The sequence below is a fragment of the Onychomys torridus genome, chromosome X, assembly GCF_903995425.1.
Source record: "Onychomys torridus chromosome X, mOncTor1.1, whole genome shotgun sequence".
NCBI lineage: Eukaryota > Metazoa > Chordata > Mammalia > Rodentia > Cricetidae > Onychomys > Onychomys torridus.
In genome coordinates, this window is record NC_050466.1 from 28,461,861 (window position 1) to 28,484,824 (window position 22,964).

Below are 22,964 nucleotides of genomic sequence, written 5' to 3' on the forward strand. Positions count from 1 at the left end.
ATGACTGTATCATTCAGAAGATGTCCTTTTGCTGTACATGTCCCCATCTTCTGGCTCTTACATTCTTTCCAGACCCTCTTTCACATGTTCCCTGAGCCTTGGAATGTGTGACATAGCTGTCCCATAGTAGCAGAGCACTCCACCATCACTAGTTCTCAGCACTTTGGCCAGTTATGAGCTCCTACATTAACTGCCACCAACTTCTACGATAAAGTCTTATATACCTTTTTTTTTTGAGACAGGGTCTCTCCAATGAACCAGGAGTTTGCCTAGAGATCCTGCTCTCTCTTTCTCCCCAGTGTGGGGATTTCAGACATACGCCTACACACCCAGATTTTTTTACATGGATGCTGAGGATTGACCTCACACTTATACAGCAAGCACTTTACTGACTGATCCATTTACCTAGCCTTCATCTTCCTGTTTTTTCTAAAACTTGTTTGGTAAAAACTTGATGTGGACTATATGTGAGGGCTAATTTGTGGGTCAAAAGAAAATATGAAACCCATAGGAAACTGCTCATCATAGAAACAGATGAGATCTGTTCTCACAGTGATTATTCAAAGGTTATAAAAGAGAAGTTTCACTACTGTCCCTATGAGAGTTTTGACTGTTATTGTTTAGTTTTTGTATAGCCCATGACTATAATGGTGGGGATTCTTTAAAAAAAAAAAAAAAAAAAAAAAACCTATGTCTTTTATAAAATTTATCTTGCATTCTTTTTTTCCCTTTACTCTAATGTCTTAGCAAATGGGAAAGGAGGTAGCCAAAAACAGTTGTGGGCTGTGTATAGCTCCTGCATCCATTTTTTTCCCTCAGATTCCAAGAGCTGGATTTGAGCACAGAAGCGTTTTTCTACTTTGAGTCTGTAAAGGAGCAAGAATGGTCCATGGCCGTGGAGAGGGGTCTGCCTTCAAAGGCCAAGTATAAAAAAGTAAGCTGCACTGGATTCTCCTTTTCAATTATTCCATTATCTGAACCTCTTCCAAAAGGTTTGTTAAATAATTGAATGCTTGCCCATGTAAAATACTGTACTAAGGGGGCCTAATCTACCATAGTTACTTCTTAGGACAAAAAAAGCTTAAGTTTTCTGTTAATAATTTTTTATCACTTAGGTAGCTTTTAGAAGAAAACAGTTTATTGTTTTTGCATTAATAATTAGGTCAAAATAATTACATATAAGTTAACTGATCTGTCTGTGTAATAAAAGTTTTAAGATTGTCTTCCAACATGGCCAGAACTAAATGTCTACAAGAAAAGCAGAGTGAAGCTTATGGAGTGCATAAAGTATGCCTTAGATTCAGGACAAGAATAGCAGTATTATGGGATTTAAACAAATTCTATACTTTTTTGTAGGTCAAGAATAAAGTAGAGGGGTGGAGAGATGGCTCAGCAGTTAAGAGCACTGGCTGCTCTTCCAGAGGATCTGGGTTCAATTCCCAGCACCCACATGGTGCTCACAACTGTCTGTAGCTCTAAGATTTGACACCTCACACAGACATACGTGCAGGCAAAACATCAATAAACACAAAATAAAAAAAATTATTTTTTAAAAAGGTGTGTGCCAGGGTTGGGGATTTAGCTCAGTGATAGAATACTTGCCTAGCAAGCACAAGGCCCTGGGTTTGATCCTCAGCTCTGGGGGAAAAAAAGACAAAAGGTGTATGCCACAACACCCAGCCATTTATAAAACAGAAAAAGAATGAAGTTGGCTTGTGCAAGGTAGTCCAATGTGTTGGTCTTTAGAAGGTATCTGTAGAGGCATTGAGCTACTGGGAGAGTCATTTTCATTTGAAGATGACTGTCCCAACCTCAGAAGGAGTAATCTGATGTTCTTCTCTGCTTTTGAACAGTTTATGCAGGTGGCATAAATCGTGACGATGTTACAGTTCTCCAGCTCAAGTTGAGACTAAAAATGATCAAAATTCAAAGGATCACTGTTTGTACATTTAAATATCTGAGACAACTAGAACCCAGAGTCTAGGAAGGAGAAGGAAGGACAAGCTGGGATGATGGCTTGTTCTTTACTGTTTGAACTTTCCATGTGATTTAAAAAGAGAGCTAAAACCGGGACTGTGACTTAGTGGGAGAGTGCCTGCATAGCATGCTCAAGGTTCTTTATTTGGTCCTCAGCACTGACAAATAAAAACGCGGGGCGGGGGGGAGCTTGTACACTGTTCCCAGGGATTCTGACTTTTATTAGTCAAATTGAAACTAGAGCTTCCACAGAGAACTTTGGTTTCCAAATTATGGGGTCCAATAGCGAATTAAAAGATGCAGATCCAGATTTGGACATTAGTAATCACTTTGTGGGTCATTCTAGGAAGGTAGCTATGTAGCAGAGAGTGATACTCACATTAGCTGTTTGTAACTCCCTGGAACTCATAGGTTCAACTAGTCCGCCTTGTGGGGATGATGCTTCTTATATTTGCCAGAAGAGATCAGTGTCGGTATATCCGTGATATTGCTACAGAAACAGTGGGAACGGGAGTCATGGGGAAAATGGTGAGTTACTCTGGCAATTCATTTGATTATTATTTATATCTATGTGAAATTTGATGATACCTTGTGTTGCATACCTTTAAAATTACTTTTGCTAACAGGGAAACAAAGGTGGAGTAGCTGTAAGATTTGTGTTTCATAACACCACCTTCTGCATTGTCAATTCCCACCTGGCTGCCCATGTGGAAGAATTTGAAAGAAGGAATCAGGATTATAAAGACATCTGTGCAAGAATGAGTTTTATGGTTCCCAATCAGGCTGTGCCACAACTGAACATCATGAAGCATGAGTAAGTGGCCTCTCCGTGGCCTTTGAAGAGAGATGCAACAGTGATTAAATAGGGGGAGATGCTACAGAGGGAGGGGTTACCATCTGGGGATTGGGGCCACAAAGAAGAGAATGTTATTTTGAAATAGCAGATTCACTGAAGCAGAGAAATTAGGATTCGCATTAGGGGGGAAAAAAGATTTGTAACTTCTAAAATAATGCTGAAGGAATCTGCACATTAGCATCATTTTTTAAAAAATGAAATAGAAATGTCCACTCTGTGTGTGATAATAAAAGATAAAATGAATAAACATGGTTTAAAACCCTTTACTTGCCTCCTTTTCTCCCTAGCCAGTCTCTCTCTCCAAAGGAGATTGTCTTTAACATTTGAGTGTAGACCTTTCTAGAGCTGCACTGTCTAATATGACAGCCAGCATCTGGCTGTTGGTATTTAAAGTCATTAGTCAAACTGAGAGGTCTGTAAGCAAAAATTGGACTTTGAAGATTGCTTGGGGAAAATGTGGAATTCCTTAATTTGCAAAATATTAATCACACATTAATGATTTGGGTGTATTGGGTTAAATAAAAGTTGTTATTTTTACTTTTATATTTCAAGTGCAGCTACTAGAAAAAATGAAAGGATGTGGAGGCATGCATCATTTTATTGAAGTCTCTTTTTTACTTTTCTCCATACATATACAGACACACATACTTGTTGTACGAGAACATAGTACCCTCTTTTTCTTTCCAGCTTTATGTCTGCATATCTACATTATTCCTTTTACTGGCTGTGATTATTAAAAACAGGAGTGGCAGTGGCAGTTCTGTGAAGAATGGGATTTCCTAAGGGCAGGAGCAGAAATCCACTGAGGGATGGGTTGGGCCATGATAGAAAATAATGAGTTGTAAAGAGATGAATTAATTGCTCTTTGAAATTCTGAGGGTGATTGTAGGAAATCAAGAGATAATTTAGGATTATTAGAAGCAGTGGATATTAGGGGAACTAAGGAAAGAATAGGGAAAGATAGTGATACTTGAATGTGTCTGTACTGTCTCAACAGTTAGGATCATATAGAATTCTGTTTGACGTTGACAAAGTCAGTGCCTTGAAATTTATGATCATGAAGTCCCCAGAAATTCCACAAATTGATTTTCCAAGAGTCCAAACTTTCCTGTTGTCTTTGAGAACCTGAGGTGACTCAAAAGGGACCCATTTTGATGTGGTAATTTCAGGGTCTTCTCAGCACGTCTCAAGTTCTGCTTCTGTGACTGAGGACTAAGGTGCCAGTTTCCTTCTTTCCTGGAACTTGAACTTCAGATCTTCAACAGATTTAGTCAGGTTGGCTACACTGAAAAGCCAGGCTTAATTTTCCTAGTGGGTTCTGTCAGTCCTTCCCACCCTCCAAACCGTAACAGAGCACCTACAAAACCTCAGGGCTCTGGGAGGCAAAAAAGCATTAAGATTCTCTTCGCCTAGAGACCTGGCAGGCAGCCAGACAAAATTTTGAAGCTAATCCAGCAAATAAACTGCATGCTTCTCAGCCCATTAACTCCTTGGCTTCCAAATCCCGTATGTATACTGTATTGCCCCATTTTCACTCAGTTTTATGTGGCGTGCCTACTTTCCTAGCTATTTTATAATCTATTGTCTTTCTTAGGTGTTGGTAGTACTTGCCCCTAAAGAATTAATTACATCTTAAAACCCCTTGTCAGTGATAAATAGATCCTTATAAGGAGTCTGCCCATTCTCTCTGTTCTCCTCTGATTGACTTTAATGTTAATTACTGCTATTCTAATCTATTTCTTGTTCCTCAGTGTTGTCATTTGGTTGGGAGACTTGAACTACAGACTTTGCATGCCTGATGCCAATGAGGTGAAAACTCTTATTAATAAAAATGACCTTCAAAAGCTCTTGAAATTCGACCAGGTAAGTGAAGTTTCAATGGCAGAGATTGTGAGGATTATGAGATAGACACATGGTAGGCATGACTTATGCTGGAAAGAGATGGCAAGTTTTACTATCTTGCAAGATATTGTGGCTGGGAATATAGAGATTTGGAGTACCTTGATTAAGTGCTAAGATTCAAGGGACATAATTTTGGTGACAAAAAGCAAATACAAAATTCATTCACTAAGTCCTTATCAGGCAGAGATTTTAGAGATTTGTACACATGGGCTTCAGAATGGGTGAGGTTAATTGGAGAATACTTCCTAGAGGAAATGGCCTTCTGCTGTGTTGATGTGGTTTAGCCGATGGAATGGGGGAAACTGTTCTATGCATATTTGGCAGGCTGAGCAACAGTTTGGAGGTGAAAGAGAAAGGAAGGCCCTATGAAAGACACTGGGAAAATAATAAAAGAAGTTTGGGATAATAGCATAAGCTATATTCTAATAGGAACTGATTGATATGTTAGTGTTGACTGGTATTTAGCTGTTGTTGTTAAAAACAGTGGAAAGGGCTGGGAAGGTGGCTCAGTAGATAAAAATGTTTGTTGCACAAGCATCAGGACTTGAGTTAGGATCCTCAGCACTGATGTGAAAACCAGGCACAGTAGCATGTATCTGTAACCCCTGCTCTGAGGGAGACAAGTGTATCCTAAGGGCTTACTGGCCTACCAGCCTAGTCCAAATAGTAAGCTCCTGGTTCATTGAAAGAGCCCTGTCTCAAAATATAAGGTAGAGAAATCATTCAAGAAAATATCCTGATACCACCCTCTGATCTCTGCACATTCCCACATGGATGCCAACCCACATATAAACAAGCAAGGCAAACAAAAGTCCTTGTGGGAAAATTACTGATTATGTAGCAATCAGACAAAACCTGATATTCAATAAACAAGTCTCTATGAATATAAGCCACTATATTAGTGTATAAACCTGGTAAATAAATTGAATTTTTATTTTCATACATTTACGTTTTTCTTTTTGAACTAGAATATCACTATGAAGCCTATCCTAGCATGGAACTAGTTGTATAGCCTAGGGATGGCTTTGAACTTATGATCCTCCTGCCTCCTAAATGATGGTATTACAAGCATGTACCAGCATACCTTGATCATAAAAATAAATTTTTTGGAATATAGGTACTGGCCAATAAAAATGAATGTTTCATGTCATTTCATATTTGATTATTATTTTATGATATTAATTGCACACAGTCTTTGTGTTTAGTGTGATGTATCAGCATGTAGAGTCAGAGTACAGTAATCAAATCCAGACTCTGGGATCTGGGGATGTAGCTCAGTGGTAGAACACTTGCATAATCTATGTTAGTCTGTGTGTACAATCTATAGCACCATAAAAGGTGATTTTATATTGGTTATTTGTATGTGACCTCCCCTCACATCCCACCTTCTGATTATCACTATTCTACATTCAGGTTGACTTCTTTTGGATTTCATACCTGAGAGCTGAAATATAACATACATCTTTCTGTGTCTGATTTATTTCATTTAACACTAACTATGTCTAGTCCCATCCATTTTGCTGCAAATGATAGTATTTCATTCATTATGGCTGAATAATACATATATGTCATATTTTCATTATTTAGTCAGTATTAACAGACATTTTTCTTGGTTTCTTATATTTGACTACTATAAATAATGCCACAGTAAACATGTGTACACATATCTCTTTGGTATGGTGATTTCACTTCCTTTGATTATGTGCCCAGAACATCATGGTACACGAGTGAAAGTAAATGCTTCTTAATGAAGAAAGACAAAGTTTTAACTTGATTCAAATGTCTTTAAATCCTTATGAGAATCTATTGCCCTTTAGACACAGTAAAACTTCAGGTGTTTTGCAGTACAATAGTTTTATAGTGAGCCTTTCTTAGCTACCTCCCTTTACACTGAGGTGAATGGCTAATTTATTTGTATTGCTTCCTCTTTCTTGCCTCCAGAAAGGGTACAGTTGGGATAAATGCTGAGTTGTGTGTAACTTTGGTAAAATATCTGAGTAGGACTAACTTTTACAACAACACATTATAGGGCTAGAGAAATGAGTACTTGCCTTGTAAGCCTGAGGACCTAGATTTAGATCCCAACAGCCACATAAAAAGCCAAGCATGGTCACATGTACCTGTAACCCCAGCATTAACAGGGGGAGGTGGAGACAGGAGGATCACTATGTGTATGTGTGTTTGAGTATAGGTTGGCACATGTGTGTGCAGTGCCCATGGAGGCTAGAAGAAGGCTGTGGATCTCTTGGAGCTTAAGTTACAGGTAGTTGTGAGCCATCCAACAAATCTGGGTCCTCTGGAAGAGCAGTACACTCTCTTAATCACTGGGCCCTCTCTATAGCCCTGACCCACCCACTTAAAAAAGAAAGAAAGAGAGAGAGAGAGAGAGAGAGAGAGAGAGAGAGAGAGAGAGAGAGAAGGAAGGAAGGAAGGAAGGAAGGAAGGAAGGAAGGAAGGAAGGAAGGAAGGAAAAGAGAGAGAAAGAAAGAAAGAAAGAAAGAAAGAAAGAAAGAAAGAAAGAAAGAAAGAGAAAAAATGTTAACTAGTCACTCAAATTGGCTTCAGGAATTATCCTTTCAAGGTTTATGTGGGGTTTTTTGTTATAATTATAATTATGCTGGGTTGTGTCTGTCCAGTTCTAAACATTGTAGGATTATTCGGAGTTCTTGTTTCCACAATTTTATCCTGGCCACAGTTGGCAATAAAATGGCAATGTGCTAATAACAAGTGTTGTCAGAAGGTGAGTTCTGATGCTATGGCAGTGTTGACATTGAATTCAAAAGATAAGCCATCTTAACCTGTGTATTTTTCCACAATTGAAAAGGCTGTGGAACTGGATACCTAGAAAGGGAACAGCGGCAAATCAGCCTGATTATCAGCTCTACGGATGTGGTGTTATTGTGCTTATGTGGTGTTTCTTTCTATCTGTAGTTAAACATTCAGCGCACACAGAAAAAAGCCTTTGTGGATTTCAATGAAGGAGAAATCAAGTTTATTCCCACTTACAAGTATGATTCTAAAACTGACAGATGGGATTCCAGGTAAAGTGATAAGAACCTTCTCACAGAAAAGGTTAAGGCTTGATCTTTTCTGTGTCCTTGCATGTCCCTCCTGACAGGCTAGGAATTTTTTTATATCATTCCATATGCAGAGAGGGAAATCTAATGGCTCAGTGTTATTACAGAAGAGTATTTCAAACTGAGCTTTTATTAGGAAAGTAGTAATTAGATGTCAGGGCTGGTGACATTTATGATCTGCCTCTGGTACCCTGTTTCTGTCACTTCTGCGAACTAGCTTAGATGGTTGCCTTCCTAATCTTCCCCTTCTTTCTTACCTAGTGGTCTTAGCCCCTCTCCCAAACTACTTCTCTGCTACTTAGCTTTGGATACCAGAACGTGAGCACAAAGAGTCATAAGCAGTTTTTCTAGCATAGTCATTCTTGGTCCTGAGAACACATTAGAATCCATTGATAAGGGCTAGAATACTTAGTGCTCTTGCAGAGGACCCAAGTTCAATAACTCCAGCTCCAAAGGATCTGACACCCTCTCCTGGCCTTTATATGTACACACAAATGAAAATTTGAAAATAGGTCTTAAAAAATAATCCATTGGTGACCCCTTAGAAATCCTAGTGTCTGGACCCACACCTGCTGTTGTTGGAGAAAAGAGAACTACTCCTTGGAGTCCCTTTGATTTCCTCATTTCCCAAGCAGAGTAGCTCTGTCGGTAAATCTTTAACTGCGTGTCCCCTACATACTGTTCCTTTCTTTTTTCTAGTTTCCTGGGTAGCTTAGAATCTTTAAAGACAAAAGAATCCATGGGCATACTCATCTGCTTTAGACTCTGTGAGCATTGGATGAGATTCTAGGGGTGGAGGGGAGGTCCAGTGTTTCTAAGGAGTGACTCAGCAATTGAAAAGGGACACCCACCAAGGGACTTCGTTCACTTTGCTTAGGGTCTGCCACTTAAGAGCCAGCTCCAGAGCCACTGATGAAGAATATTTGAGTCCCCTACTAGATCAAGTGTACAAGGCACTTCTTCTTTTAATGAACGATGAATAAATTTCTCTTGCCCTGGGTATTCTATCGACTATCCTGCTCTTAGGCTCACATGCATGCATGTTAGTTCATCTCTATCAAAGAAGCTAGAGGTGTCCACAAAAGTCCAGGCTCGGAAGAAAAAGCCCTACTCTTCTCCAGAGATTAAACCCAGTCTAGGAATAGAGGATGGCAGTTTTCCACTCGAGTAGTTGTCTATTATGAAGTACCATTGCAGTCAGGTGGAGCAAAGGAAGAGTAAATATTCAGAATGGAACCCTGACCTGAGAAGACTATTTTAAGAAGGTGCTATTCTATATTCCCCTGGGGTGACATTGTTTAAGATGCAGACCTAAATTTAGGAAAACCATCCATCCGTTAGTTATCTGTTAGTTACTGTATCACGAGGCACATTTTTATCCCAGGCAGCAGTGCTAGGAGTTCAGTGGCTGGCTTACAAGCAGACACAGGCCATTCTCAGTACTTGCAATGTAGAGAAGAAGACGATAGGGGTCCTCTGGGAAGGAGAAGTATGTGGTTCATTGGAAGCATATAAAAAAGAGGCCTAATGTGATTTCTAAACCAATGTGTGTTACTACAGTCTAGTGTGGTATGTTCTGTGGGTGACTCATTCTTTTATTTACAGTGGGAAATGCCGAGTTCCAGCCTGGTGTGACCGAATTCTTTGGAGAGGAATAAATATTAATCAGCTTCATTACCGGAGTCACATGGAACTCAAAACTAGTGACCACAAACCTGTTAGCGCCCTGTTCCACATTGGGGTAAATAGTTGATTGCTCATTCGTTTCCATATTAAGTAGCTATTTCCAGAGCATTATGCAGATACAGAGTGAATTCATAATCCAGCATGCCATAAATGTTCTCAACAAATAATTGTTTGCAGGGTTGGGTGGTTAACTCCCCCCTTAGCCCTCCCAAATGCTATCCTTAGTTCTCTTTGTGGTCCAATCCTTTTACTGATGTACAGGTATTTTTTTCTTTATTATTATGTGTTTTAAATTTTATACATCAGCCATGGGTTCCCCTGTCCTTCCCCCCTCCCGCCCCCCCCCCCACCTTCCCCACAGCCCCTCCCCTCCATTCCCATGTCCTCCAGGGCCAAGACTCCCCTGGGGATTCATTTAAACCTGGTGGATTCAGTACAGGCAGGTCCTGTCACCTCCTTCCAGACTGAGCAAAGTGTCCCTGTGTAAGCCCAAGGTTTCAAACAGCCAGCTCATGCACTAAAGACAGATCCTGGTCCCACAGACTGGGTGCCTCCCAAGCAGATCAAGCTATTCAATTGTCTCACTTATCCAGAGGGCCTGATCCAGCTGGTGGCTCCACAGCCTTTGGTTCATAATTCATGTGCTTCCATTCGTTTGGCTATTTGTCCCTGTGCGTTTTGCAATCTTGGATTCAACAATTAACGCTCTTGCAGACCAGGAGGAACAGACGCCAGGAAATTATCAAATTGAGAGCTGAAATCAATAAAATAGAAATAAAGAGAACAATACAAAGGATTAATGAAACAAAGAGTTGGTTCTTTGAGAAGATCAACAAGATAGACAAACCCTTATCCAAACTAACCAAAAGACAGAGAGAGAGAATCCAAATTAACAAAATCAGAAATGAAAAGGGGGACATAACAACAGACAATGAGGAAATCCAGAGAATCATCAGGTCATACTTCAAAAACCTCTACTCCACAAAACTGGAAAATCTAAAAGAAATGGATAATTTTCTGGATAGGTACCACATACCTAAGTTAAATCAAGACCAGATAAACCATTTAAATAGTCCAATAACCCCTAAGGAAATAGAATCAGTCATTAAAAGTCTCTGATGTACAGGTATTTTATGCCATGTAGGCACAGACTCATCAGAATAGGACCAGATCTACTTATTAAAGAGAGAGAGTCCTGTCCACTACAGTGGCATCTTCCTCCCAAACAGCTTAGATATTATGTTGTTTTGTACTTGGTTGCATCTTAGGCTGAATTTATAGCCAGTTACTGAATATTTTGCCTCTATTGTGATTACATTTTCCCATTTTTAGCTGTGTTATGAGTGTGCAAATTATCTTAAAGGCTTGCTGATTTGTGTTTTGACTATTTCTTGTGGATTTTCCACATATGTGGTCTTGTAACCTGTCAGGATATAATTAGTGTGATTCTCATTAGGGTGAATTGGGTAGTCTACTACTTGGTTTTGCATTCCAGGTCAACCACTTTGTAATTGTGGAGACTGTGGACAATTTATTTAACATCCTTATGTGTCAGTCTACTCTACACAGTATGCTGGTAATGGGACCTACTCATAAGAATTAATGAGTTCAAATATGCAAAGGGCATAGTGGGACAGATTACTTTCGTTTATGTCAGTTTCAGGAACTGCTGACATAGGTGTTACCCATGTTTTATGGTTACTCTTATCCTGAGTCCGCTTTTTTTAATTATTTACTTGTCTTTATTTTATGTAGGTTGGCATTTGGCCTGCATGCATGTCCATGTGAGGGTGTCAGATCCCCTGGAACTGGAGTTAAAGACAGTTGTGAGCTGTCATGTGGGTGCTGGGAATTGAACTAGGGTCTTCTGAAATAACAGCCAATTTTCCTGACCACTGAGCCATCTTTCCACTCCCACCCCCTCCCTTAGTCCTCTTTTAAAGAAGAATGACTTTAGGGCATTTTCTTGAGAAACAAAATTAGTTCTTGGTCTTAAAGTGTATTTAAAATTTTTCAAGACAACCAACAACTTTATTTTTTTTATCCATTTTTGGGTTGCAGTTGTTTTTGTTTCTTATAACATTTTTAGTGGGGAGACACATGCTGTGTGATCTATAAAGGTCAGGTGACAACTTGCTAGGAGTTGGTTCTCTCTTTCCAGTGTGCATAGCTGTTTTTAGTGGGATGCTGGGAATCAAACACAGGGATTTGTACCTTCTAAACACATGCCAGATCACTGAGCTGTGCTCACTCCCACCCCTTCCCCCTCCCTGTCCCACATACAGCAGTTAGCATCTGTGTGCTAGAAATGGTGTTAGGTAATTTGTGCCACGTCGGTTGCTTACCACAACAGTGCTCACATAAATATTTCCCATTTTACAGATGAGCAGCTAAAAACCCAGGGAGCATAAAAACGACTTCCTTGAGAGTATTCAGCTAGAAAGAGAGCTAAGATTCAAAGCTTAAGTCTGTTTAACTCCTACATCTGTGGTCTTTCCACTACCCCCACGGTGCTTTAATAGTTCTAATGTACTGATTCAACGTGCCTTCAGAAGCTACCCCATCGGAATCCGGTTTGTACTTCCAGGACATCCTCTTTTCCTCATTTGAATCTCCCTAATCTGTTTTAAAAAGGTATCACTTCCTAAATACTTGCCTCCTTGGTTTAATCAGCCATGCTTGGATTTTTTTTCTGTGTTTGCCTTCAGAACCTTGGAATATTTTTTATACTACACATCACTGCTAGACTCCCACTTAGATTTTTTTTTTAATTTACAAGGCTTCTTTATATGTCTGTATATCTTTAATAGAGTTCTCTGTTTCTGATTTAAAATGATACGGCAATTTAAATGAGCTCTTTGTGCAGCTGGCCAGGTGCCTCAGTAGGTAAAGGCACCTGTCACCAGGCCTGATGACTTGAGTTTGATCCCACAGTGAAAAGAGAGAAGCAGCCAACTTTCGGAAGTAGTCCTCTGACCTCCACATGTGTGTCATGGCACATGCTCATACACACACAAAACACATAAATGAAAAAATTAAGAGTGCATTTTCTTTAAAATAGAGATCTAAGCAGAAATCACACAGAAGGCTGAGATTCTTTAGTAACTGTTATCTCCCACTTGAGACTTCCCCTAAATCCTTACTTCCTAGCCAGGCCAACACCACTTAGGAATATTTGTCTTTCTAGACGTGTGTCATCATTGGCACTTTCTGTGATGATAGAAATGTCCTGTATCCATGCTAGGCTTCAGTATATGTCTTTCTGCCTAATAGTTTTGTGTGTATTATAAGTGGTCTCATACTATGTGCTGATCTGAAATTTGCTTGTAGTATATAGTATTATCTCTCTCTGAGTCATTATGATTTTCCTTTTATACTGAATTCCTAATTTGCTGGGAATTTCCTCTTCTGAAATTAATGTATCACGTGGTAAAATTCTTCCCACCACCCTCCATTACCCTAATGGACCATTAAGTAGTATTAATCCACTGAGAAAAGGTTTGCTTTTATTGAGTAACTGCCTTGGGCTAGCTATGATTAGAGGCTTTAAAACTCCATTGCACATTGGTGCACCACCGCTAGCACCAGTGACTTGGGACAAAGGAGCCAACTGTCCTGTTGTCAGTTAATTTCTAGAGACTTGCTACGGGCTGTCTGACATGAAGCTCTGCTGATACATACAGTGTCCCACCCAGCACTTGGTTCTGTGATCTGTTGTGCTGGCTCTCAGACTTGAGTGGAAATACCCATTTCCTAGAGAACTTTTTAAAGAGAAAAAAGGATGAACCCATGACCCCCACACCTCAAGATTGTGATTAATAGGCCTGGGCACCTGTGATCTCAGACGTCAGCCAGTTTGAGTCTGTTACTTACCTCGTCTTTCTGAAAGGATCCACATAGCAGTCTAGATCTTGCCAATGAGCCAGTTAGGTGAACTGCTCAACTCTCAGAATATTCCTTACTTCTGTGGCCTTGAAAGTTCTGAAAAAGTTACAAAATTTTGTAAGAATTTAAGATTCATCTTAACCTAATTCTTACATACTGTGGGGCTTAAGTGATCAATCTCACAGTTCTCTTAAGTTATGGGTCCAATGTGTTTTGTTTTTTTTTTTAATTAAGAAAATTTTTTATTCATTTTACATACCAATCAAAGATTCCCCTCTTCCCTCCTCTCGCCCCTCCAGCCTCCCCCTCCCAACCCACCCCCATTCCCTCCTACAAGAAGGTAAGGCCTTCCATGGGGATGTGCATTTAGTAGAGGCAGGTTCAAGCCCCTCCCCTTCTCTCAAGGCTCCATCATAGGTAGTGGGCTCCAAAAAGCCTGCTCATGCACCAGGGATGGATTCTGATCCTAGTGCCAGGGAGCCCCCTAAAAAAATCAAGCTACACCACTGTCTTGCTATGCAGAGGGCCTAGTCCAGTCCCACACAGGCTCCACTGCTGTTGATCTAAATTAAGAGGGACACGTGGATTGTCCTGGGAAGGGGAAATAGATGAGATCTCCATGAGCAAACTGGAGATGAGGGGTGGACCATGGAGGGTAGGGATGGGGGATGAGAACATAAGGGAACGGGATGGTCGAGCTGGAACAGGGATGGAGTAGGAGAGCAATGAAAGAGATACCTTGATAGAGGGAGACATCATGGGGATAGGGAGAAACCAGGTGCTATGGAAGTTCCCAGGAATCCCCAAGGATGACCCCATCTTAGACCACTAGCAGTGGTAGAGAAGGTGCCTGAACTGGCTACCCCAGTAATCAGATTGGTGAGTACCCTAACTGTCGTCATAGAACCTTCATACAGTAACTTATGGAAGCAGATGCAAAGATCCACAGCCAAACACCAGGCCAAGCTCCAATGTGTTTTAAAAAATAATTCCCTAGTCTGTATAGCTTAGTTGTTTTCCACATCTGCCTCAGAACCTTTGCTGTATACGTGAATCTTTTTTAATGTGGATTTTTATGGAATTTTATACTTTATATAAAAAGGAAAGTGATGCCTCAAACATAACAATGATATGTTATATTACTTATGCTAAATGGTAACATTAGTTTACATGAAGTTTTAATATTTTAAAAAAATACAGCTGTAACAGGAAGTTGGAAGTGCTGTGTCACCTAGAAACTTTCTTGACTTGTCTGTTGTCATGGTTTTTGGCCAGGACATTTTGTGGTGGCCTTTTTCTAAAATGGTCCCTGGCTCCATTTACTGACACTATACCTCCCCTGGTATGTAATCTGAGCAATTATCTGATTCCTGCTATTGTGCATAGCAACTAATGGATTTAAATGCTTTGATCATATCTTCTACAATTTCACTACTTTATGCTTGTTAAAAATAGCAGAGGATGCATTTTAGCACTGTCATTTTACACACTGCAAGAAATCATTTTTACTACAATTATCTCATTTTCTCCACTGTCAGATCATTAATAATGGAGCAAGGAAAAATCCTTCCTAGATATGTACTGTTATCAAACATCTTAGATATTGTACTTTTCCAGAAATTTAGCCAATTGACTTTCTTTTCCATAAAGTGTATTTTTTAATAATGCTTATTATTTTAGTTTGTTTTAGTGGCTTTTAAAATTCATTAGAGACTCTTAAAGATAGAAAGGTTAAGATTACCTAAAATAAAAATCTATTTCCTTTGAGGTGAAAGTTATGGATAAGGCAGGATATTAAAGTTTTTGAGGATGTTGATTATACTACAGTTTAGTTTGAGGTGTTCCCATGATGCCCAGTTTGAAATTATTAGATACTCTCTGATGGAGCTGAGCTAGGAGCCTGTGGAACTGAAAATGGTGCCTTCTTTCCGGTTAGGTGAAAGTTGTGGATGAGCGGAGGTATCGGAAGGTCTTTGAAGATATCGTACGCATTATGGACAGAATGGAAAATGACTTCCTTCCTTCATTAGAACTTAGCAGGAGAGAGGTGAGCAGAACTACACAGCTTCCTATTTGCTGTCCATTTTTAGTTAACACAAAGGAAAGTATGACACTTGAAGATACATCAAGGTCAGCATCTCCACTGGTGGCAGGCTATCTCTGTTCTGGTGTCAGCTTTGCAGTTTGGTAGATGGAGGAGCACATGAAGTGTCTTACCCTCTCAGAGATACAGCTCGCTTTTCTGGACACAAGTTAATACATGATGAGCTCTTAAAGCAGCACCTCCCAGCTCAGAGGCCCTCATATTGGTTACTCTTGTTTGGCACTCAGTTCATGTGTCTGAGGGAACAGAGCCTAGTCACAGAATTAGCATGCTGGGCCACAATCATTTCATCTCAGGATCCCTGGAACAATCCGAGTAGCCTTGAACAGGGTCAAAAGTTACCTAACACCTTTTCTGCTGGTGTTAGCTAAATAATGTATGAAAGGCAATGCTAGGAAGTTGTCTTGGTCTGTGAATATATGTAGTAGTTACACATCTGATTAATAATTACCTTATTCTTGATTCATACTGTCTATGAATAATCCAACTTACTTCCCCTACTAGTGATGCATGGTTGTGTCTGTCTGTTATTCCCCAGTTTGTGTTTGAGAATGTGAAGTTTCGGCAGCTGCAAAAGGAGAAGTTCCAGATCAGCAACAATGGACAGGTTCCCTGCCATTTTTCTTTCATCCCTAAACTTAATGACAGCCAATACTGCAAGCCATGGCTTCGAGCTGAACCTTTTGAGGGCTACTTGGAGCCAAGTGAGTTTTCCCTTTACCATTGCCTCTGCTTGCCACCACCTTGGCTTAACTTCTAGTTCTCTAACCACTGCTCTCTCACTTTGCCGTCTTTCTATCAGGGATAGCTCTTTGTGTCCCATCTCTCCCCTGTGCTTGTTTTGCTTTTGGTTTTTGAGGCCAGTTGATTTTTCCACTGGGAAGCTCTGTGCTACAATGCACCATCTCTTTCATTTCAGATGAGACAGTGGACATTTCCCTTGATGTATACGTCAGCAAAGACTCTGTAACCATCCTGAACTCTGGTGAAGATAAGATTGAAGATATTCTCGTCCTTCATCTGGATCGCGGCAAAGATTACTTCTTAACCATCAGTGGGAATTACCTCCCGAGTTGCTTTGGTACATCCTTAGAGGCTTTGTGTCGAATGAAAAGGCCAATCCGAGAAGTTCCTGTCACCAAACTCATAGACTTGGTGAGAAGTGCCCTAAAACATAAACCATCTTCACATTTAATTTGCATGTTTTGTCCCCATTATTTCTGTGCCTTCTCTCTTCTTCTGGGATCAGGGGAACTGACAAATGATACGGAAAAATGTCACTTTATCTTAGCACTACTTTAATTCAATTAAGCTGGAAAGGGAAGAGAAGAGGCTAATGTGTCGTTAACTATAGTAGATAATATATTATACTTCTCAAATAAGATCAAAGGCTCTCTCAAAGCTATGATGCTTGTTAAGCTCATCATATTCTTTCACATAAATTGGCATGTATGCTAGATGTGGCAAGTGCACCATGCAGTATTATCCTCATTATGCTTATAAGAAAATTGAGGCCCAGAGGCACTCAGTTGCCCATAGTCCAATAAGTTAGTGACAGATCTACCACCCGGATTTTCTGACTTCTACTCCAGTAACCCTCCCTACATTATATCAAATCAAACTTTGCTGCTGATTTTGAGAATGCAAGTTGTTATGGAAACTTACCAAACTTGCATCATAGACCCTAGGAGTACTTACTACAAGTAGAGGTCTCTATCCCCATCCACCATTGGGAACAGAATCTTAAGATATGAAGCCTATGAATCTACATTTTACTAATATTCCAGAAGCTTTTTTCTTTGGTAGCCCAGGCTGGACTCAAATTTCCTGTTCAACTACGAATGACTTTAAACTTCTGATCCTCCTGTCTCCACCTCCCCAGTGTGGGCTCACAGGTATACGCCATATGTCTGGTTTCTGCAGTGCTGGGGATCAAAGCCAGGGCTTCATACATGCTAGGCAGGCACTCTGCCAACTGAGAAGCAAACTCAGCCCGTAGATAATGCACACTGAGCCTTGTTCACTTAATATGACTCAAGAAAGGAAAAGAGAAATATTTCCTCCCCTTTCCCAAGCCAAGTTATGATATCATATCTATATTCCTAAGTGGAAAAAGTATATTATTTTCAGTAGAAACGTGATTTAATGACAAGTTCATCCTATTAAAGACTTTTCTGATAAATGAAACTATTGTTGGATTTGTGTACAGGTTGGACTACAAGTTTATTCTTATCTATTCTTTTTAACCAAATGTAATGAAGAGCCAAATATCATCATTTGTATAAAATCACACTGGTGCTTAGGCCTGGGCAGAGCTAGTGATTGTAGCATCCAGCAGGAAGGGTTAGAGCAGCAGCAGCAGCAGCCTGCTCCTTGTATCTGTGCCGTTGCCATGGAACTGTTGCACCTGTGACTCAGAGCAAATTACAGCACTGGAATTTTATTTGTTTCCATAGAGCTCTCATGATGGAAGGTTTTGCCTGTGTTTGAAAGAAAACCATTTTCTACAGAAATTTATATCCTGCCAGTCTGGTATTTCTCGTAATTGTTTTTCTTCTACCACCATATTCCCTTTTTGTATTGAAAAAAAAAAATTATACAATGTAGTCTGATCACAGTTCCCCTCCCCCAACTCCTCCCCGAGCCTTCCCGCCCCACCCACCCAGCTCCACACCCGTTCTTTCTCTCTGATTGTAGAAAGCAAACAAAGAGGCAAACAAAAACAAACTAGAATTGTTTTAAAGGAAAAAAATCGCAAGAAACACACATGGGCATGCACTCGCACGCAAACAAAAACTATAAAAACACAAGATGGGAAACCATGCAAAAGGCCAGTAGGACAAAAAAAATGCCCAAACAAAGCAATATGAGACAAAAAGTCTACAAAAATACCATTGGGTTCATTTTGTTTTGGCCGTTTCCTATTGGGCATGGAGCCTACCACCATACTTATTTTTCAAATTTTATGTTTCACCTGTAATGCGTGATTTTTTTTCTACTTTATCCCAAACACTATTTCCTAGCTTTCTTTGTTTCTGCTTGTTACTTTATTATTATCTTTAATATTTTGAAAACGTTTTTTGTTTTGTGTGTGTGTGTGTGTGTGTGTGTGTGTGTGTGTGTTGCCTGTACACATGTCTGTGAACCATGTGTGTGCCATGCCTACCCACAGAGGCCAGAAGAGGGTGTTGGACTCCTCTAGAACTGTGTAGTTGTGAGCCACTATCTGGGTAATGGGAACCAAATTCAGTTCCTCTGCAAAAGCAACAAGTGCTCTTAACTGCAGGGCCATCTCTCTACCCCTGTTCCTTCCTTTTATGAAAAATGTCAAATGTGTAAGAAAAAAACAGAATAATACAGTGAACTCCCATATGACTTACACACACACACACTTTTCAGTACCATTTAAAATTAAGTGGCACTATATCAGCTCGACACTATAACACTTCAGCCTGTTTCTCTTAAGAAAAAGGACAAACTTTTACATACACACAACACTATTATTGTACTTCAGAAAACAGCAGTCCACAATGCCATGTAGCATCTCCTTTATATTCATATTTTTCCAGTTGTTCTATTAATGTCTTTTATAGATTTTTAAAAACAAAAATGCAATCTTGGTTCATGCAGTATAGCATATTTGTATATGTTACATACATATATTCATATATATGCTAAAGTTACTGTTGTATTTTTCATAGTAGAGCAATTCTCCATTTTTTCTTTTTTCTTTTTAATAAATATTTTTGTTTTATAATTAATTTAATTTTACATATCAGCCATGGATTCCCCTGTCCTCCCTCCTCCCACTCCCCAGACCCCCCACTGAACCCCCCATTCCCATTCTTTATTGTCATTTGCTTTTTAAGAGTCTAGTTTAGTTGCCTAGGCATAGGTCTATTATTTCCTAAATTTGGCCATTTCTTCTTGTTATTTTAACTTATCCTTGTATACCCTCTCTTTACTTTTGATTTCCTATCAACTCGACCATGGCTTATTTTTATCAAAATCAGTGGCAGCATAATAGTAGCCTGACCATAATTTTTCCATATTCTGGGAGTGACTAGAAGGCTCAACCGACTTTAAAGGGTCTTCCTGTACATAAAATATATTATTAGGCAATTCGACCACGTCCATAAATAGAGAGTAGACAAAATCATTAGAAGAATCAGTGGCTCTGTATAGGGCCCTCTGAGCTCTTTTAGGACATAATTGACTCAGGGTTAAAGAAATAGAACCTTGGTCATTTGTAATTACATAATGACTTTTTATTACATTATGCGTGCATGATCATCATTTATTCTTTTGAAAGTTCTTATCTTGTAGACTGTAGGGTTCTCATTCTTTCCGTGGTTTATTGCATTTCAGTATTATTAAATTACTGTATCTCACCAATAAGGAAATTATCCGTCTTGTGAGGCAGTAAATAGGAATCTAAAATAATCACTTCCCTTTCTGAACACCTTTCTGCCTGTTTTGACTCTGAAATACTTCTTTAGGACTCGTGTTCACTCATACTTTTCCAGGACCCAATGGGCTATTTCCAAGCCCATGAGACAGTGCCCTTAGTACTATTGTAGTGTGTGCTGTAAATTCACGGTGAAGGCAGAACTGAGTTCAGTGCATGTGCTTTGTTTCCATGTACTGTTTCAGGAAGGTTCTTAGGTTACATCTGCTTCCTGCCAAATGCACAATGAGATAATTGATATGAATCTTTTTGATCTTCCAACCATTTTCAATAATATTCTACAACTAGGGTTGTTGGGGTTAGGTTAAGAGGGAAAAGATGAGAATTATTTGCTGTTGTAATTATTTATGTTCTTTTTCAGAACAAAGTTCCATTTCTCTGATTTATAAACTAACATGTTAACTAGCAAATAATCATCAATATTTATTACATGCTGCATATAAAGTAGTATGGAGATTATGTGAGTTTCTGTAATTTAGTGGTCAGGAAAGTATACTTGCATGCAAAATATAGCTAAATTCTAAGTCATGGTTAATAGAATGTTTTGTTTGAGATAATTTCGATATTAGTGATCTTTACTGGCTACTGTTCACTATTTTAGGTTAAGTCAATATTTTGGGAAATGATTTAAAGTGAATGTTACAGAGATTGTAATTTGTATTCACAGTAGATTCCTTTCTTACACAGTTACTCAAGCCCTTGTGTGCTATAAAAGCTTATCGATTCACCAGGCAATCTCTGTCAAAATCAATCTCAGAATCAGCCTATTTTTGTCTTAATGGATATTTGATGCTTGTAATATTAACATGATCTAGAAATATGTTCAATACATATTAATAAAGTAGATTATAAAAGTGATTTGGAGTTGACCATAGGCATGTTTCCAGTCAAATCTGAGTACTTAAGAAACAAACATGTATTTAGGTATAGGCTGAGAGATTCTTCTAGAAGTAAGGAGCACCTTGAATAAAGGATGCAAAATCAGAGAAAAGTGACAATGGATGGGAAAATTCTAAGATTTCCCTGGAAAAGGAGAAGGGTCAGATTATAATACATGAAACTGGTTCTGTAGTATAGGGGTAGGCAATGGTCTCAAAATCAAGAGATATACTTATGCATAAGCCAGAGATTATCTAGAACCTTCAGGAGACTTTGAGGACTACTACAAGATTGTAAGTTGACATATTAGAAGGAACCTTCTGCTGTTGCACATAGAATGAGCTAATAGAAAGGAGACCAGGCTTGACGTTCCAGAACTGGTTAAGGGTTTTGGTTGCAAGTACAAACATGGAAAAGATGAAAGATGGGTGGAGAAAATGTCAATGAGGAGAAGGCTATAAAGTCTGAGATAAGAACTTGGTGATTCAGTACCAGTGTTCTCCTTACTCTGTGTTTGCTTTATCTTGCTGATCTAATTGTTCCTTTCTTGTCCTGTTACATGTATGATTTGTTTCTTCTATATATTTCATATGAATTACTTCTTCTGAGAACTTCAATTTCCATTTAGTTATTCTTAAATTTGAACCTTCTAGTTATCCAGCTACTTGGAAGGCTGCAGGCAGGAGGATCACAAGATCAAGGCTAGCTTGAGAAAGTTAACAAGCCTCATCGCCATGTAAAAAGTTAAGAGGGGCTGGGGGAGCTGGAGATGCAGCTCAGTGGTAGAGCACTTTCCTGACATACCCCCAGGCCCTGGGTTTAGTCCTCAGTATTGTCCGTCTGAATCTTCTCTTTGTAAATAACTCTTTTATATTGTTTTAGCTACGTTCACTACTGAGAACGTTCTTCTTAGGGTAAATGTTGGAGTTAGGAATGATTTTCATTATACTTGTTATGTGTCACGTCCTGAAATAGGCTCCTGTTTCGAATGAGATCTACAGAGCCTTATATAAGTACCCTTTCAAGTCCACTGAACTCCAGGATGAGTGACATTTTATTAATGGAGATTAACTAAGGTTTAAAACTATAGTTTCAAAATTCAGACTAGTGTTGAATTAAGCATAATTTACATTTGTTTTCTTTAAGCCTACATCCAGAAAAGTAAACTTGCTGTATATTTTCCTTTTTCCACTTTCAAGTGTATGTGATGTGCATGTGTGCGTATGCATATTTGTGTATGTGTGCATTTGTATGCACATGCGTGTGAAGCCCCGAGCTTGAGGTTGGGCATCATTCTCCATCTGTCTCCTACCTTATTTGTTGAGGCAGAGTCTCTCAGTCAAACCCAGATCTCAATGATTTGGCTAGTCTTGCTGGCCAGCTTCTCCTGAAGCTCTCATATCTCCCAAGGTTAGAATTATACGTGGCCCACCACACTCACCTGGCATTTGAGTAGGTTTTGGTTATCTGAACTCCATCACACTTATGTAGCAAATGCTTTAAGCACTGAGCCATCATCCCAGCCACCAGAGGAATAAGCTCTTCATGTAAATTTGCTGTCTCTCTGGTTGCCTTTAAATCAGTCTTTTTGACTCTTAGAATTTTCTCTCTTATGTTTATAGTATTGGGGGTGGAACCCAGTGCTTCATTCATGCCTTAGTAGTAGATAATCATTCTACCACTAAGAAACACTACCTGGCCACCACTATTTTAAAATATATATATTTTCCCATTCCAGTATTTTTTAATGAGTGTGTGTGTGTGTGTGTGTGTGTGTGTGTGTATGTGCGTGTGTGTGTGTGTGTGTGTGTGTGTGTGTGTGTGTGTGTGTATGTGTCTATACTTGGATAGACATGCCTGTACCACAGCACATGTGTGTTGGTCAGGACAACTCTTGGATGTTGGTTCTCTCCTACCATGTAGGATCCAGGGATTGAACTAGATCTGCATAAGTACACCTACATCAAGTGAGCCTTCTCCAAGGCCTCATATTTGTAAATAAGTTGATTCACTGGCTGATTTAGCTTATGCATTCATATGAAGGCACACATGTAAGAGGTCAGAGGACAGTTTTGTGAGGTTGGTTCTTTTCTTCTACCATGTGAGTTCCAGAGATTTAACTTAAGTGAT

The 22,964-nt window shown here is 39.4% G+C and overlaps 1 protein-coding gene across 2 annotated transcripts in view; it reads left to right on the forward strand.

Moving 5' to 3' along the window:
- Ocrl (OCRL inositol polyphosphate-5-phosphatase) overlaps nt 1-22,964 on the forward strand; it is a 52,259-nt gene that overhangs the window by 22,177 nt on the left and 7,118 nt on the right. For both annotated transcript variants that reach the window (XM_036174988.1, XM_036174987.1), the window contains exons 10-18: nt 820-934; nt 2,389-2,505; nt 2,604-2,791; nt 4,585-4,696; nt 7,667-7,776; nt 9,418-9,553; nt 15,320-15,430; nt 16,026-16,191; nt 16,407-16,642. In XM_036174988.1, coding sequence (XP_036030881.1) covers nt 820-934; nt 2,389-2,505; nt 2,604-2,791; nt 4,585-4,696; nt 7,667-7,776; nt 9,418-9,553; nt 15,320-15,430; nt 16,026-16,191; nt 16,407-16,642 — 1,291 coding nt within the window. The remainder of the gene's footprint in view (nt 1-819; nt 935-2,388; nt 2,506-2,603; nt 2,792-4,584; nt 4,697-7,666; nt 7,777-9,417; nt 9,554-15,319; nt 15,431-16,025; nt 16,192-16,406; nt 16,643-22,964) is intronic.